The sequence below is a fragment of the Monodon monoceros genome, unplaced genomic scaffold (assembly GCF_005190385.1).
Source record: "Monodon monoceros isolate NGI ecotype Baffin Bay Population unplaced genomic scaffold, NGI_Narwhal_1 Super_Scaffold_15, whole genome shotgun sequence".
Lineage (NCBI taxonomy): Eukaryota > Metazoa > Chordata > Mammalia > Artiodactyla > Monodontidae > Monodon > Monodon monoceros.
This window is the reverse complement of record NW_021703771.1, coordinates 88,545,653-88,558,059: the sequence shown is the minus strand read 5'-3', so window position 1 is coordinate 88,558,059 and position 12,407 is coordinate 88,545,653. Positions and strand designations below refer to the sequence as shown.

General features: G+C 57.6%; 1 protein-coding gene across 2 annotated transcripts; it reads left to right on the top strand.

The window, feature by feature from the left end:
• Positions 1-677: 677 nt before the first annotated feature.
• Positions 678-9,473, top strand: DLL1 (delta like canonical Notch ligand 1). 2 transcript variants are annotated; one of them, XM_029224090.1, is made up of 11 exons: positions 682-1,621; positions 1,809-2,105; positions 2,810-2,870; positions 3,102-3,359; positions 5,172-5,232; positions 5,742-5,872; positions 5,994-6,163; positions 6,279-6,495; positions 7,620-8,415; positions 8,605-8,722; positions 8,820-9,473. In XM_029224090.1, exons 1-11 carry the CDS (start codon positions 1,568-1,570, stop codon positions 8,823-8,825), a joined length of 2,169 nt encoding a protein of 722 aa, XP_029079923.1. In that variant the 5' UTR covers positions 682-1,567; the 3' UTR covers positions 8,826-9,473. The 2 variants fall into 2 exon arrangements, with proteins under 2 accessions (XP_029079922.1, XP_029079923.1); XM_029224089.1 differs by having other exon boundaries at positions 678-1,621; positions 2,810-3,359; positions 8,820-9,390.
• The last annotated feature ends 2,934 nt before the right edge of the window (positions 9,474-12,407 follow it).

Below are 12,407 nucleotides of genomic sequence, written 5' to 3'. Positions count from 1 at the left end.
ATCCCGGGCGCTAGCCGGACCCCGCCCCCCAGCGGCCGCCGACCAGCGCGGGGACACCCCGAGCTCGCGGCAACAGGGTCCCCGGGGGCGCCGCGCTCGCCCCTGTGTTCCCAGACGCAGAGTCGCCGTCCTTGCCCGGAGACGTCTGGGTGTCAGACCTTCCCAAACTTCCCGAAACTGCCGCTGCCCTCTCGCCACCCTCTGCCCGCCGCTCAAGCCTGCCCCCTCCCTCTCGTGCCCGGTCCCCCGCCCCGGAGACTCCTCCTTAGGAAGAGGCTGCCCGGGAGAAGGGGCGGCCCACCGGGAACTGGGCCTCCGACTTCGCCCCCGCCGCCAGACCCCGGCCGCGGCGCGCAACAGGGACGAAGGCGGGCGCCGCGGCGACCGGAGAGTTCCCGAGGCCGGACGCGGCCTCACCCGCCGGGTGGCTCACGGCAGGGCAGGGGCGCAGCGCCACCCCCGCGGGTCCCGGGGCCTCTGCGAGCCTGTGGCCGGGAGGGCAGCGCCGAGGAGCCCGGGCGGCGGCACCAGCCTCGGGCGCAGAGGGGATTCTTGCGGTGAACGTTTTACAGGAATGTAAATGAGTGCGTTTCGTGCGGTGGGGGGCTGGGGGCGGGGGCAGGGGAGGGCCGGGGGCGGGGAGGGTGGGGGCGGGGAGGAGGGTTGCACATTTTACAGCTCACTGACCATTTGGCGATCCATTGAGAGGAGGGTTTGGAAAAGTGGCTCCTTTGTGACAGCTCTCGCCAGATTGGGGGGCTGCTCATTTGCATCTCATTAGCCATGCGGGCGGCCGGCGGGATATAAGGCGGCGGCGCGGGGCGAGCCCGAGCCCTTGCGCGCCCGCGGAGCCCCGGCCGGCGCCGCACCAGACGCACAGCCTGGCGCGCAGCCTCCGCCGGGACCCGGTCCGGGACCCCGGGTGTTGACCTGGATGGCACTGGCTGGGTCCCTGGGAAAAACTCGGGTCCAGGGCGCTCCCCGGACCGCGGCCGCCGAGTGAGCTGGCCGGGCCGCACCCGCGGGCGCTCCGCCGGCGCCGGATTACCGCCTCGCGCGTGGGATTTCCAGACCCCGGCTCGCTAATCGGACTCGCGGGGAGCCCTGCAGCTCGTCGGGAATTGGGCTGAATATCTGGACGCTTTCTCTCCTCTCTTTTTTTTCTTTCTTTCTTTCTTCCTTTTTTTTTTTTTTTTCCTGCGAAGAATCTTGAGACAAAACCAGGAAGCAGACGACCCCTACCTACTCGTGGGTTGGAAGAAAGAGGGGAAAACCGAAAGTTGCCGCGCCAGAAGCAATCTCTCCGGGGAGCCTTTTTTTTTTTTTTTTCCTCCCGTGCATCCCCGGAGCCGCAGTCGCCTCCGCAGGGAGGATCTAAGGAAACTCGGCCTCCGAAAGAGCCGGAGACGGACCCTTGAGGAAAGAAGTCCGGATAATCCCAGCCCGAGGCAAAGCGGCGGCGCTTTCCTGCCCGCGCTCCTGGAGACACCTTCCTCCCCGAGCATTCCCTGGCGATTTCAGAAGAGAAGGGGGACGCGAGGAGAGCGAGCGCGGCCGGCGGTGCACCATGGGCCGGCGGTGCGCCCTGGCCCTCGCCGTGCTCTCGGCCCTGCTGTGCCAGGTAAGTTGCCAGGCGGGGTCCTAAGGGCCGCGCCGTCAGGTAGGCTGTCAGCGGGGCTCTCCGGCTCCCTGTGGCGTCAGGTGGGGGGGACCCGGGGCGCGGGCCGCGCGGGGGGCAGGGCCCAGGGCAGGACGCGGCCGGGCGGGCTCCCCGCGCCTGGAGCCCCACGCCCTAGCCTCGCCCGCAGGTCTGGAGCTCCGGGGTGTTCGAGCTGAAGCTGCAGGAGTTCGTCAACAAGAAGGGGCTGCTGGGGAACCGCAACTGCTGCCGCGGGGGCGCGGGGCCGCCGCCGTGCGCCTGCAGGACTTTCTTCCGCGTGTGCCTCAAGCACTACCAGGCCAGCGTGTCCCCCGAGCCTCCCTGCACCTACGGCAGCACCGTCACGCCGGTGCTGGGCGTCGACTCCTTCAGCCTCCCGGACGGCGCGGGCGCGGACACCGCCTTCAGCAACCCCATCCGCTTCCCCTTTGGCTTCACCTGGCCGGTGAGCGCCGCACCTGCGGGCGCGGGGCGGGCGGCAGGTGGGCAGGGAGGCGGCCGCCAGCCCTGCTCCGGGGCGCGGCGGGGGCGCGGGGCTGGGCCTGGGCAGGTGGGCGCCGCGGTCCGCGGCGGCCTGGGGCATTGACTCCACGCCCGGGTGATCTGCAGGCGGCGGCGGCGGCGGCGGGGGGGAGTGTGGGAGGTGACAGCCGGGATAGAGTGAGGCAGAGAGGCTGAGGACCCGGGACATTTCCGTATCCGGTCTCTGCGCCTAGCCCCCAAGTTGAACGGGCCCCTTCACTTGGGAAAGTTCTAGTTCCCCAGCTCGTGGACTGGCTAGTTGTTCAGTCGCCCTCGCAGCCTGACAGCCCCCAGGCCCTCTGCTTGGCGCCTTCCCCAGAAGACTGCAGACAAGCCCCTCCAGCCCCGCCTGCTGCGCGCAATCGTTTTTCCTTTTCTTTTTCTTTTTTTTTTTTTTTTTACCGCGATATCCTGTATTAACAGGCTGAAAAAACACGTCAGGAAACCACTCTTTAAAAAGTTCCTCCATTTCCTTAAGGAAAATGAAATCAGACAAGAGATGTACAGAGACCCCCCCACCCCCACGACACACTGCACACAGATCTGCGACGACTTGGTCGTCCCGAAAGCTTTGATTCTTTTTTAAACATTTCTGGTTTATCTTCTGTCTCCTCCCCCTTCCTCCAGGGAACCTTCTCTCTGATCATTGAAGCTCTCCACTCTGATTCTCCTGATGACCTCGCAACAGGTAAAAACAAACCAAAACACTCCCAAACTGTGCAAACTGCGTCTCCAGTTATTATGTATTTGAGTTCAGATCTCCCCAGAAACAAACGTCTGCGTCTTTCATTCTGCAAGTTACTCCGGAAGGTTGAGGAGAAGAGCCTTCAGCCTCCTTGCCCAGCATCCTTTCCACCTCCCTCTCTCCCCGAGCCTCTGGGCTCCCAGTCAGGACCAACAGAGCACCCTCTTCCTGCAGAGAACCCGGAAAGGCTCATCAGCCGCCTGGCCACGCAGAGGCACCTGACAGTGGGCGAGGAGTGGTCCCAGGACCTGCACAGCAGCGGCCGCACAGACCTCAAGTACTCCTACCGATTTGTGTGTGACGAGCACTACTACGGGGAAGGCTGCTCGGTCTTCTGCCGCCCCCGCGACGACGCCTTCGGCCACTTCACCTGCGGGGAGCGAGGGGAAAAAGTCTGCAACCCTGGCTGGAAAGGCCAGTACTGCACTGAGCGTGAGTCCCTGCGGGAGGCCGCCGCTCCCTCAGTTTACCCCTCCCCAGGCCTGCTCCCCCACCCCCACCCCCGGCAGTGGGGACATATTCTCTGAGCTGCTGGCATCTTGGGGTTTTAGCCCTGGAGAGATGTTCTGGTGGGGAAACCAGGGCCGGGGAGCCAGAGAGATTTGCTGAGACCTCACAGTTAGCCAGTGGCAGGTTGGGGTCAACTTAGACGTTTTAACTTCCGCTATGGGAAGCTGCCTTTCTTAATCAGGGAGGATTTTGGACACAGGGCCAGGGGTCAGGAAGTAAGCCTGAGGGAAGGGAGGGAGGAAGGAAGGGAGGAACAGAGAGGAGGCTGTGTGCAGGGCGTGCTTTTACCAAAGGAGTTCTCTTTGCCCAGACAGCTTCTCATTGAAAAGTGCTTCATTTTCTCTCCGGAGTTGGTGTGCTCGGCCTGTTTAAAAACATTCCACTGTTCACGACACTTTCACTCGCAGGGTCTATGGACGTGGGTGGGTGTGTTTTGAGGCCTGGGCCTGCCAGGCATGCTTGGGGAGGGGTCTGCTTGTCCTGCTTGCAGGATGCTCACATAGTACCCTGCCTGGGAGGGGGGACATACCTTTACAAAAGTGACTTAGGCCCTGCCTGCCCGTAGTTCTGTATTCTCCAGGCAGGCAGGGTAGCTGCACAGGTGCAGGGGGCATAGGAGGGTTGTGAGGACCGGCTGGCTCCTGGGCCTGGTTCAGCTGGACCCCACTTGCCTCACTGCCACCTCGCACTCTAGGTGTCAGGTGGGGTGGGTCCTAGAGCTTCCCCAGAAACCCCAGGGAACCTTGCTTCCGCCCCCGAGCCTGGGAACCTTCTCTGGCAGGACAGAACCTCTCGCCGGGGAGGTGCAGCTTCTCAGTTTGGATTTGCGCATACCTGCAGCGTCATTGTCGCTCAGCCCGCACAGCTTTCCACAGCTCCTTTGAGCTCGCCTTGGCCTGAGCTGGCTCTGTTGTCTTAAAAACTTGTGGAGCGGCTTGTTAATGAGTTTCATAACCAGGAGAAGGGAGCCAGCTGAAACCTCAGCCTCCAGCCTCCCCACCCCCTCCGGGACCTCTGGCCGGCCTGCCGCCTCCCTCCTGGCTACCCTCCCTCTCCCTCACCGTGGGGTTGCCATAAACTTAAACTTTTTTTCTTCTTATTCAAACACTGGAGTCTGTCCCCGCCCCCAGCTCGCGCGTGCCATCGATTAGATCTCTCCGGGGATAGGCGGCTGGGACGCACGCCTGTTCCCATTGGTGGAAAGGGTGCACGTGTGTGTGTGTGTGTGTGTGTGTGTGTGTGTGTGTGTGTGTGTGGTGTACACGCTGGGGTGTGTGTGAGGGGTGGGGGCATGGGGGGCGAGGGGGAGGCCGGTATTGTTGCACTGGGGCAGCTGCTGGGAGAGAACAGACAATAGAGCAGCTGTCTTGCCCTGGTACTCTGCATACCAGCTGTCCACCCTTATCTACACACACACTTTCTGGGTATTAAGAGGTGGAGCTTTGTGCATAGAATTGGGAAGTGGGGGAGGAGGAGGGGGAAGGACTTCTGACCCTCTCTTAGAAGAAAAGGGGCCGGGTGTGGAGGGGGGGCTTCCGCGCTCTTTTGTCCTGGAGCCGCTGTGTTAAGAAGAATGCTCCTCCTGGGCTGAGTAAAGTCCGCGGTGGTTACCGGGCAGGACAGTCGATGCCCGGGGCTCGGCAAGGCTCTGTGGCGGAGCTGGGCACGGTCTGTAGCCCTGTTGTGCTGGGGGCCACTCTGGTGGGCTTGACGCTGTGCCTTTTCTTCTCGCAGCCATCTGCTTGCCGGGGTGCGATGAGCAACATGGGTTTTGCGACAAGCCAGGGGAATGCAAGTAAGTTTGCAAGAGCTGCTTTTTTCTTTTTCTTGTTGTCCTTTTACACCTAGTGTATTAGTAAAGCATCTCTAGATGCCCTTTTGAAAACCGCAGGTAAGATTAGCTGGTTGGAGGGGGCTGTGTTTCTGTGTTTCTACTAAATAAATACATGGACGGGCATAGGGTCAAGGGCTGTCATCCATCTCAGTGGTTGTGGAACTTACAGATGGAGATTTAAAAAGAATCGGCACAGAAGAAGAGAGAGTTTAGTTGGTTCTCAAACTTCGCAGCACATTAGAATTACCTAGAGATGCTGCCCCGGTTGGCCCTTGGACCCAGAGTCAGACCCTCTGACGTGGGACGAAGGCATCCACATGGTTTAAAGCTCCTGAGGATGGTCCAGTGTCCTGCCTCATTTGAGAACCAGCGGTGTTGATGCTGTTGGAAGACAGTCTCTCGTGAGTGGGAAAGGTGTTGCTAGGAAGCCGGTAGCGTCAGCATCCACTGACTCTGTCCTCTCCTCCAAGGTGCAGAGTGGGCTGGCAGGGCCGGTACTGTGACCAGTGCATTCGGTACCCCGGCTGTCTCCACGGCACCTGCCAGCAGCCCTGGCAATGCAACTGCCAGGAAGGCTGGGGGGGCCTTTTCTGCAACCAGGGTAAGCCTCCTGTCCCCCGCCAGGCAGCCTGGCTTCCCGGGCGCTGTCTCAGGGAAGTACGGTCTCCCGAATTTAACCCTGGGCCTCCCTTCTCCTCCTCTTCCCGTCTCCACCCTCACAGACCTGAACTACTGCACACACCACAAGCCCTGCAAGAATGGGGCCACCTGCACCAACACGGGCCAGGGAAGCTACACTTGCTCTTGCCGGCCTGGGTACACGGGGGCCAACTGCGAGACGGAGGTGGACGAGTGCAGTGCCAGCCCCTGCAGGAATGGAGGGAGCTGCACGGTGAGTCTGGCCACCGTGGGCTCTCCTGCCGAACCGGGAACTCTGGTTTGAGACAGACCGTGTGGGTCCCTCGGAACGACGTAGGAAAGCTTTCTTCATCTTCTCCATTACTCAGGACCTCGAGAACAGCTACTCCTGCACCTGCCCGCCTGGCTTCTACGGCAGGATCTGTGAGCTGAGTGCCATGGTGTGTGCCGACGGCCCCTGCTTCAACGGGGGACGGTGCTCGGACAACCCCAAGGGAGGGTACACCTGCCGCTGCCCTGGGGGCTTCTCTGGCTTTAACTGTGAGAAGAAAATGGATTCCTGCAGTTCCTCACCCTGTTCCAATGGTAAGGGGGCCGCCTGACCCATCCGAGACGTCCAGTGGTCCACACTGGTGAGAACGCGTCAGAAGCGCAGAGTTTAGTTTCAGGCTGAGTTCATCACTTTGTGAGTTGCCTTGCGTTTCAGAAGCCCTTCCGTCTGAACAGTGAGAAACTGTTTATAGAAATCTTATCCCCGAGTCTGGAAGCACCCAGGGAGCTAGGAAGGCAGGCAGGGGCGTTCCTTGTCCGCAGGGCCCGGCTCAGGTGGAGACGCAATGACCTGCGCGCCGTCCTGCGGCGCCTCGGGTGCCCGAGACTCCGAACATCAGCGGGTCAGCCCCAGCGCCAGCCCAGCCACTGCACTTTTGGAGGGAAGCCCAGCTCTGCTCTGTCACCAAACAGAGCCGTCTGCTGCGAGGATGTATGGTCTCCACGAGTGGGGGGGATGCCCTAAGCAAACTCACAGAGGGGGAAGCTGGGCCCCAGACAGGCTGGACCATTCTGGAAGCTTCTGGAGCTTCTGCGTGGAGTCTGATAATCAATGGAGAGGAATCAGCTTGCTTTGCTCTCCATGTTCTGTACAGAAGGTGTGGCAGTCCTGGGGTCAAGCTCTCTCTCCTGTTGGTTTCCAGCCACTGAACCGATAGAGCAGTGGATGCTTCATGTCTAGAGAGGAAGAATAGGGAGGTTTAGCAGGCTTGGCTCTGGAAAGACAAAGACCAAACCCCAGCCTCCTCCCTCCCTTCCTTTCTTGGTTTCTCTTTCTTTCTGTTTCAAGTCTTACTTGTCACTAACTGTGTAACTGTGGGCAAGCACGTCATCCTCTTTAAGCCTTGGTTTCCTCATCTGTAAACTGGGTCCTTTGTTGGCTTGCTGTGCAGGCGAATGCAGCACGGTAGGCAAAGCGTTTTGCACGGTGCATGTCAGGAGGTATTAGCCTGTATTTTTTAGGTGATTTATGGAGCTTGACCAGAAACCCCACCCCGGCCCTCGCCGTGGGCCTGTGTTTGATGTATGTTGTCTTAAGCGGTGGCCTCTGTCCGGTCTGCCCCTGTGTCTCTGCTTTGGTGTGTGACGCAGCGGCCGGGGCAGCACGTGCTTCAGGGCATTTTCTGGGTGACAAGCCACTGCCCTTGTCCGTGTCCCAGGTGCACAGTGCGTAGACCTTGGCGATGCTTACGTGTGCCGCTGCCAAGCCGGCTTCTCTGGGAGGCACTGTGATGACAGCGTGGACGACTGTGCCTCTTCCCCGTGTGCCAACGGCGGCACGTGCCGGGACGGCGTGAATGAGTATTCCTGCACCTGCCCCCCCGGGTACACGGGCACAAACTGCAGTGCCCCCGTCAGCAGGTGTGAGCACGCACCCTGCCACAACGGGGCCACCTGCCACGAGCGGGCCCTCCGCTACCTGTGCGAGTGCGCCCGGGGTTACGGGGGCCCCAACTGCCAGTTCCTGCTTCCCGAGCTGCCCCCGGGCCCCGTGGTGGTGGACCTCACCGAGAAGTACGTGGAGGGCCAAGCCGGCGCGTTCCCCTGGGTGGCCGTCGGCGCGGGCGCGGTCCTCGTCCTCACGCTGCTGCTGGGCTGCGCTGCCGCCGTGGTCTGCGTTCGGCTGAGGCTGCAGAAGCGCCGGCCCCCCGCCGACCCCTGCCCGGGGGAGGCGGAGACCATGAATAACCTGGCCAACCGCCGGCGGGAGAAGGACATCTCTGTCAGCATCATTGGGGCCACGCAGATCAAGAACACCAACAAGAAGGTGGACCTGCACACGGAGCCCGGCACCGAGAAGAACAGCCTCAAGGCTTGCGACCCCGCCGTGGGCTATAACCTGCTGCAGGACCTCAAGGGTGCCGCTGCCAGTGGGGAGCCCCACAGCAAGCGTGATGCCAAGAGCCAGCCCCAGGGCTCTGCGGGGGAGGAGAAGAGTGCCCCGACCCTCAGGGGGTGCGTGCTACGGGCCAGAGGGGGCAGGCGGGAAGGCCAGCAGGGGGGAGGGTGCCCGACCCTCGTGGGGTGCCTCGGGCCAGGCCGGGCAGGGGGACCAGCTGGCTGTGTTCCTCCAAGCTCTGGTCATTGTACTGTTCAAAAATGTTTTCACGTGTTGACTATGGATGTCTTTCATTTCCCTTCTAGTGGAGAAGCAGCTGAAAGAAAAAGGCCGGACTCTGTGTACTCCACTTCGAAAGACACAAAGTACCAGTCGGTGTACGTCATATCCGAGGAGAAGGACGAGTGCGTCATCGCAACTGAGGTCAGCACGCGGCTGCCCGACCCACCCTCGGCCCGGCCGGGTCGGAACCGGGCCTATGACTTGCGCTAACCTCCCCTCTGTCTCTTGGCCCCCCTAGGTGTAAAGTGGAGGTGATGTGGCGAATTCCCGTTTCTCTTAGAATAAGTGAACTTCCAAGGATATCTGCCCCGACGATGCTGCTGAGAGGAGCGGAGGTGCTCGTGACTGCTGCTGGGAAGCCAGGTCCTCTTCCTGCCGAGGGGGCGGCCGGCAGGCGTTCCAGGCGCCTGTCGCACTGCCTTTTAGGACGTTTCCATTGCACTATGGACAGTTGCTTTTAAAGAATATATATTTAAATGAATGGACTTGATCACTACGTGAGAAGCTCGCACTGCTTGGAGTGTATATGTTGGATTCTTATGAGCCAGTCTTTTCTTGAATTAGAATCACAAACACTGCCTTTATTGTCCTTTTTGATACTAAAATGTGTTTTTTCTAGGTGGAAAAAAATGTGCGTTATTTTTTGGATTTGTAAAAATATTTTTCATGATATCTGTAAAGCTTGAGTATTTTGTGATGTTCATTTTTATAATTTAAATTTTTGGTAAATATGTACAAAGGCACTTCGGATCTATGTGATTATATTTTTTTGTATATAAATGTATTTATGGAATATTGTGCAAATGTTATTTGAGGTTTTTTTTTTTACTGTTTTGTTAATGAAGAAATTCCTTTTTAAAATATTTTTCCAAAATAAATATTATGAACGACATCCAGAGGTGTACTTACTCACCCCGCGTAAGAGCAGACTTTCACTCATACTCGTCCGAGGCCGCGAGGACAGAAACGGCCTCTGCTTTTCTGTTTCCCAGGTCTTTGCATAGTTTCATTGGATTGATGAAAAGCAACTTTCCTCGCTCCTCTGCCCACCTCAGAGAACCCTCCAAGGTCACTGTCAGGAAAAGGAAGGGGCGGGCGCAGTGCTGCTGGTCGCTTGATTCCCTGAGCATCCCCTGAACTGCACGGAAACCTGAGGGCACTTCACGTCCGGTCAGTGCTGAGAAGCCTCGGAGCTGGTCACCTTCCATCGGAGCCTTATTTTTATCAGGACTGGAACAAAGCCTCATTTTGGATTAAATACCCACAGAGCACTTTAATGTCGTCATGACAAAGGCTTTCGGTCCTCGAATAATACTTATTCATTGGTTTGTGGGTTTATCTCTAGCTAATTCAAAAGAGTTAGTTGCCTCCTAATTCAACCACAGTTGCCATGGGACAGACAACAGCAATGATAAAAACACTCTTCTTGGGTGGTTACTACCAGCCAGGCCGCTCTTCCATGTGAATTATCTCATTAATCCTCCGAGATAGTAGCTTCGTTACTCCCATTTTATAGCTGAGGAGACTGAGGCTTTGGGGGGTGAAGGTACTTGCTCGGGGTTGGTAAGTGGCAAAGTCAGCATTCAAATCTGGGCAGTCTGGCTCCAGACCCTGGTTTGATCATTATCTGTCAGAAACTCAGCTTCTTATTGAGAACAAGACAGGGATTTAACAGACCGCATCACTGGTGCCATTCAGTGGTTCCAAAGGATCCGTGCAGATGGTCAGCTCTCGAGGACAAGTTAGTGTTGGGGAAAAGTGGTTTACTCCTGGGGTCAGAGGGGAACAGGCAGAGGGCTTAACTAATTAGAGGGAAGAGGTTGCCTTTGTCTCAGTGACTGTGATGAATTTATTCCATCGGTCGTTATTGTACAGTCAGAAATTCTGGACTCTTCCTGCGGAGGAAACACAAAGCACGTTGTGTGTTAACCAGTCCTGATGCCCATCCTCGTGTGTGTAAAGGATGGAGAAGCACGTGCAGTGGACTGGAGACCAAGATAACAACATTGGGGCCAGACGGCACCCAGGAGCCACCCGGCTGGGGCTTCTGCCTCTGAAACACAACCCCATCCATTCCCCACCCCTCTGGCTTGTTATTTTGGAATAACTGCTCACGGGCAGAAACTCCAGTGGAGAGATTGCATCCACGGAAAGAAGTCAGCGTCAGGGCCAAGTGCGGCTGAGGGAGATTTAGGCTTCTGAAGCTCCTCCACACTCAAACTGTCCCCTGCTGACTTTAAGGGTTAGCAGCATATTCTAGAATAACTGAGGGGGTCACCAAGGTTTCTTTCAAGAGGCTACAGGATCTGGTGAAAGAGTGGGGTGAACTCAATCCAGTTTACGCTTGTTAACCTGGAGTCATTCATAGCTCCCTCTCACTTTCAGCAGTGACCTGACTCGGATAATAAATTAAATGGCTTATCTATTTTCAAGAATATGGAATATTCTGGGATTCTTGCAAAGCCCATTCTATGAAAGAACCTCAATGCACTTAAAGATAATGTCACTTTCATCTTTTCCAGCCTTCTAGTAAAATCAGGGAAGAAATTCATCTTTCATCTAGGTAAGCAAGTAACACGGCAAACTGAGACCGAAAGGTACAGCTTTGGAATTGCCAGCCAGTTGAAAATTGGTGCACATGGTTCCCTGGGTCCCTCCTGAGACTTACGTTTTAATTGGACATTGAACCAGATGGTCCCTCAGCTTTCAGGGTTTACGTCATTTGCAGGGGGAAGTTCAGGTACATTGACCAAAACATCCACATGAACACATGGGTATTTACAGACAAGTGTCCACGATTCACCGCCCAAGCGACGCCCGGCATGACTAGCCTTGCTCGGAACCAGGCAGGAAGGAGCATCTGTGACAAGAACAAGGAGGTGAAAAGGCAGGTCCCTTCAGCGGGGGTGAAGCTGGCGCTGGACCTGTGCTCCCAAGTTCTGAGGAGCACGGAGCGTGGGTGACGCCTGCCCGAGGGCCCGGCCTGCAGCCTCAGCCCCACGCTCCAGGCACCGCCTTCCGGGACTTTGGTGAGACAGAAAGGAAGGTGGGGCGCACATACTTTTCCTTAGGCCTTTTTCCTTTAACTTTTCATAGGGACGTAATTTTGGACTTCCAGAAATTCTGCAAAGAATTCTCGTCATGACGATGGCTGTCACGTCCGTCCTCCTTCCATCCTGACTGGTTGGCCCTCTGCAGTCAGGACGAGCGGTCCTTGTCCACAGCAGTGTAGATGTTACTCAGTGGCTCATAGTCCGCTGCTGCCCCAGGGTGGGGCGGTCCCCACCCTCCCGGGTGTGTCTTACCTTCAGGCTCACAAGCCCTCCTGGCCCAGCTCTGGAACTGGCCCCTCTTAGTAACCCTGCTTCCATCAGTGGAGGAGGGAGACAACCGTGTTTCTCATTTTGTGCCTTTGTGAGCCTGACAGCAGCCGGCAGTTACCGAGACGTAAATTGTGTGACCCGGGTACAAGCCCCAAACAGGCCCTTGAGCGAGCGTGACTTGGGTGCATGCTCTGCGTCGTTGAGTAGACGGCCAGCAACACAGTGGAGGAAGTATTTTTGCCAAGAAAACTGAACTTGAATCTGGTCAGACGCCTTGATCCCGTTGACAGGAGTCCAGGGCGCTGAGGACACGGTCTGGACACCAGTAGGATCTGCTTGGCCGAGTCCAGGGCAGAAGGAGAGGGATGAGGGAACCCGCAGATTAGAAGCGACTTAGTCAGAAAACAGTTTAAAAATTCATGAGCTGACTGGAGAGACGTAAAGCCCGACTGGATGTTTAATGGTGTTAAGCAGTACTTGTAAATTTTTTAGATGTGAGAGGT

Excerpts from the sequence above, each read along its gene's own strand:
- DLL1 (XM_029224089.1), top strand. The coding sequence starts at position 1,568 with ATGGGCCGGCGGTGCGCCCTGGCCCTCGCCGTGCTCTCGGCCCTGCTG. Across the intron at positions 3,360-5,171 it reads AGGCCAGTACTGCACTGAGC|CCATCTGCTTGCCGGGGTGC; the intron begins GTGAGTCCCTGC and ends TTCTTCTCGCAG. Across the intron at positions 5,233-5,741 it reads GACAAGCCAGGGGAATGCAA|GTGCAGAGTGGGCTGGCAGG; the intron begins GTAAGTTTGCAA and ends CTCTCCTCCAAG.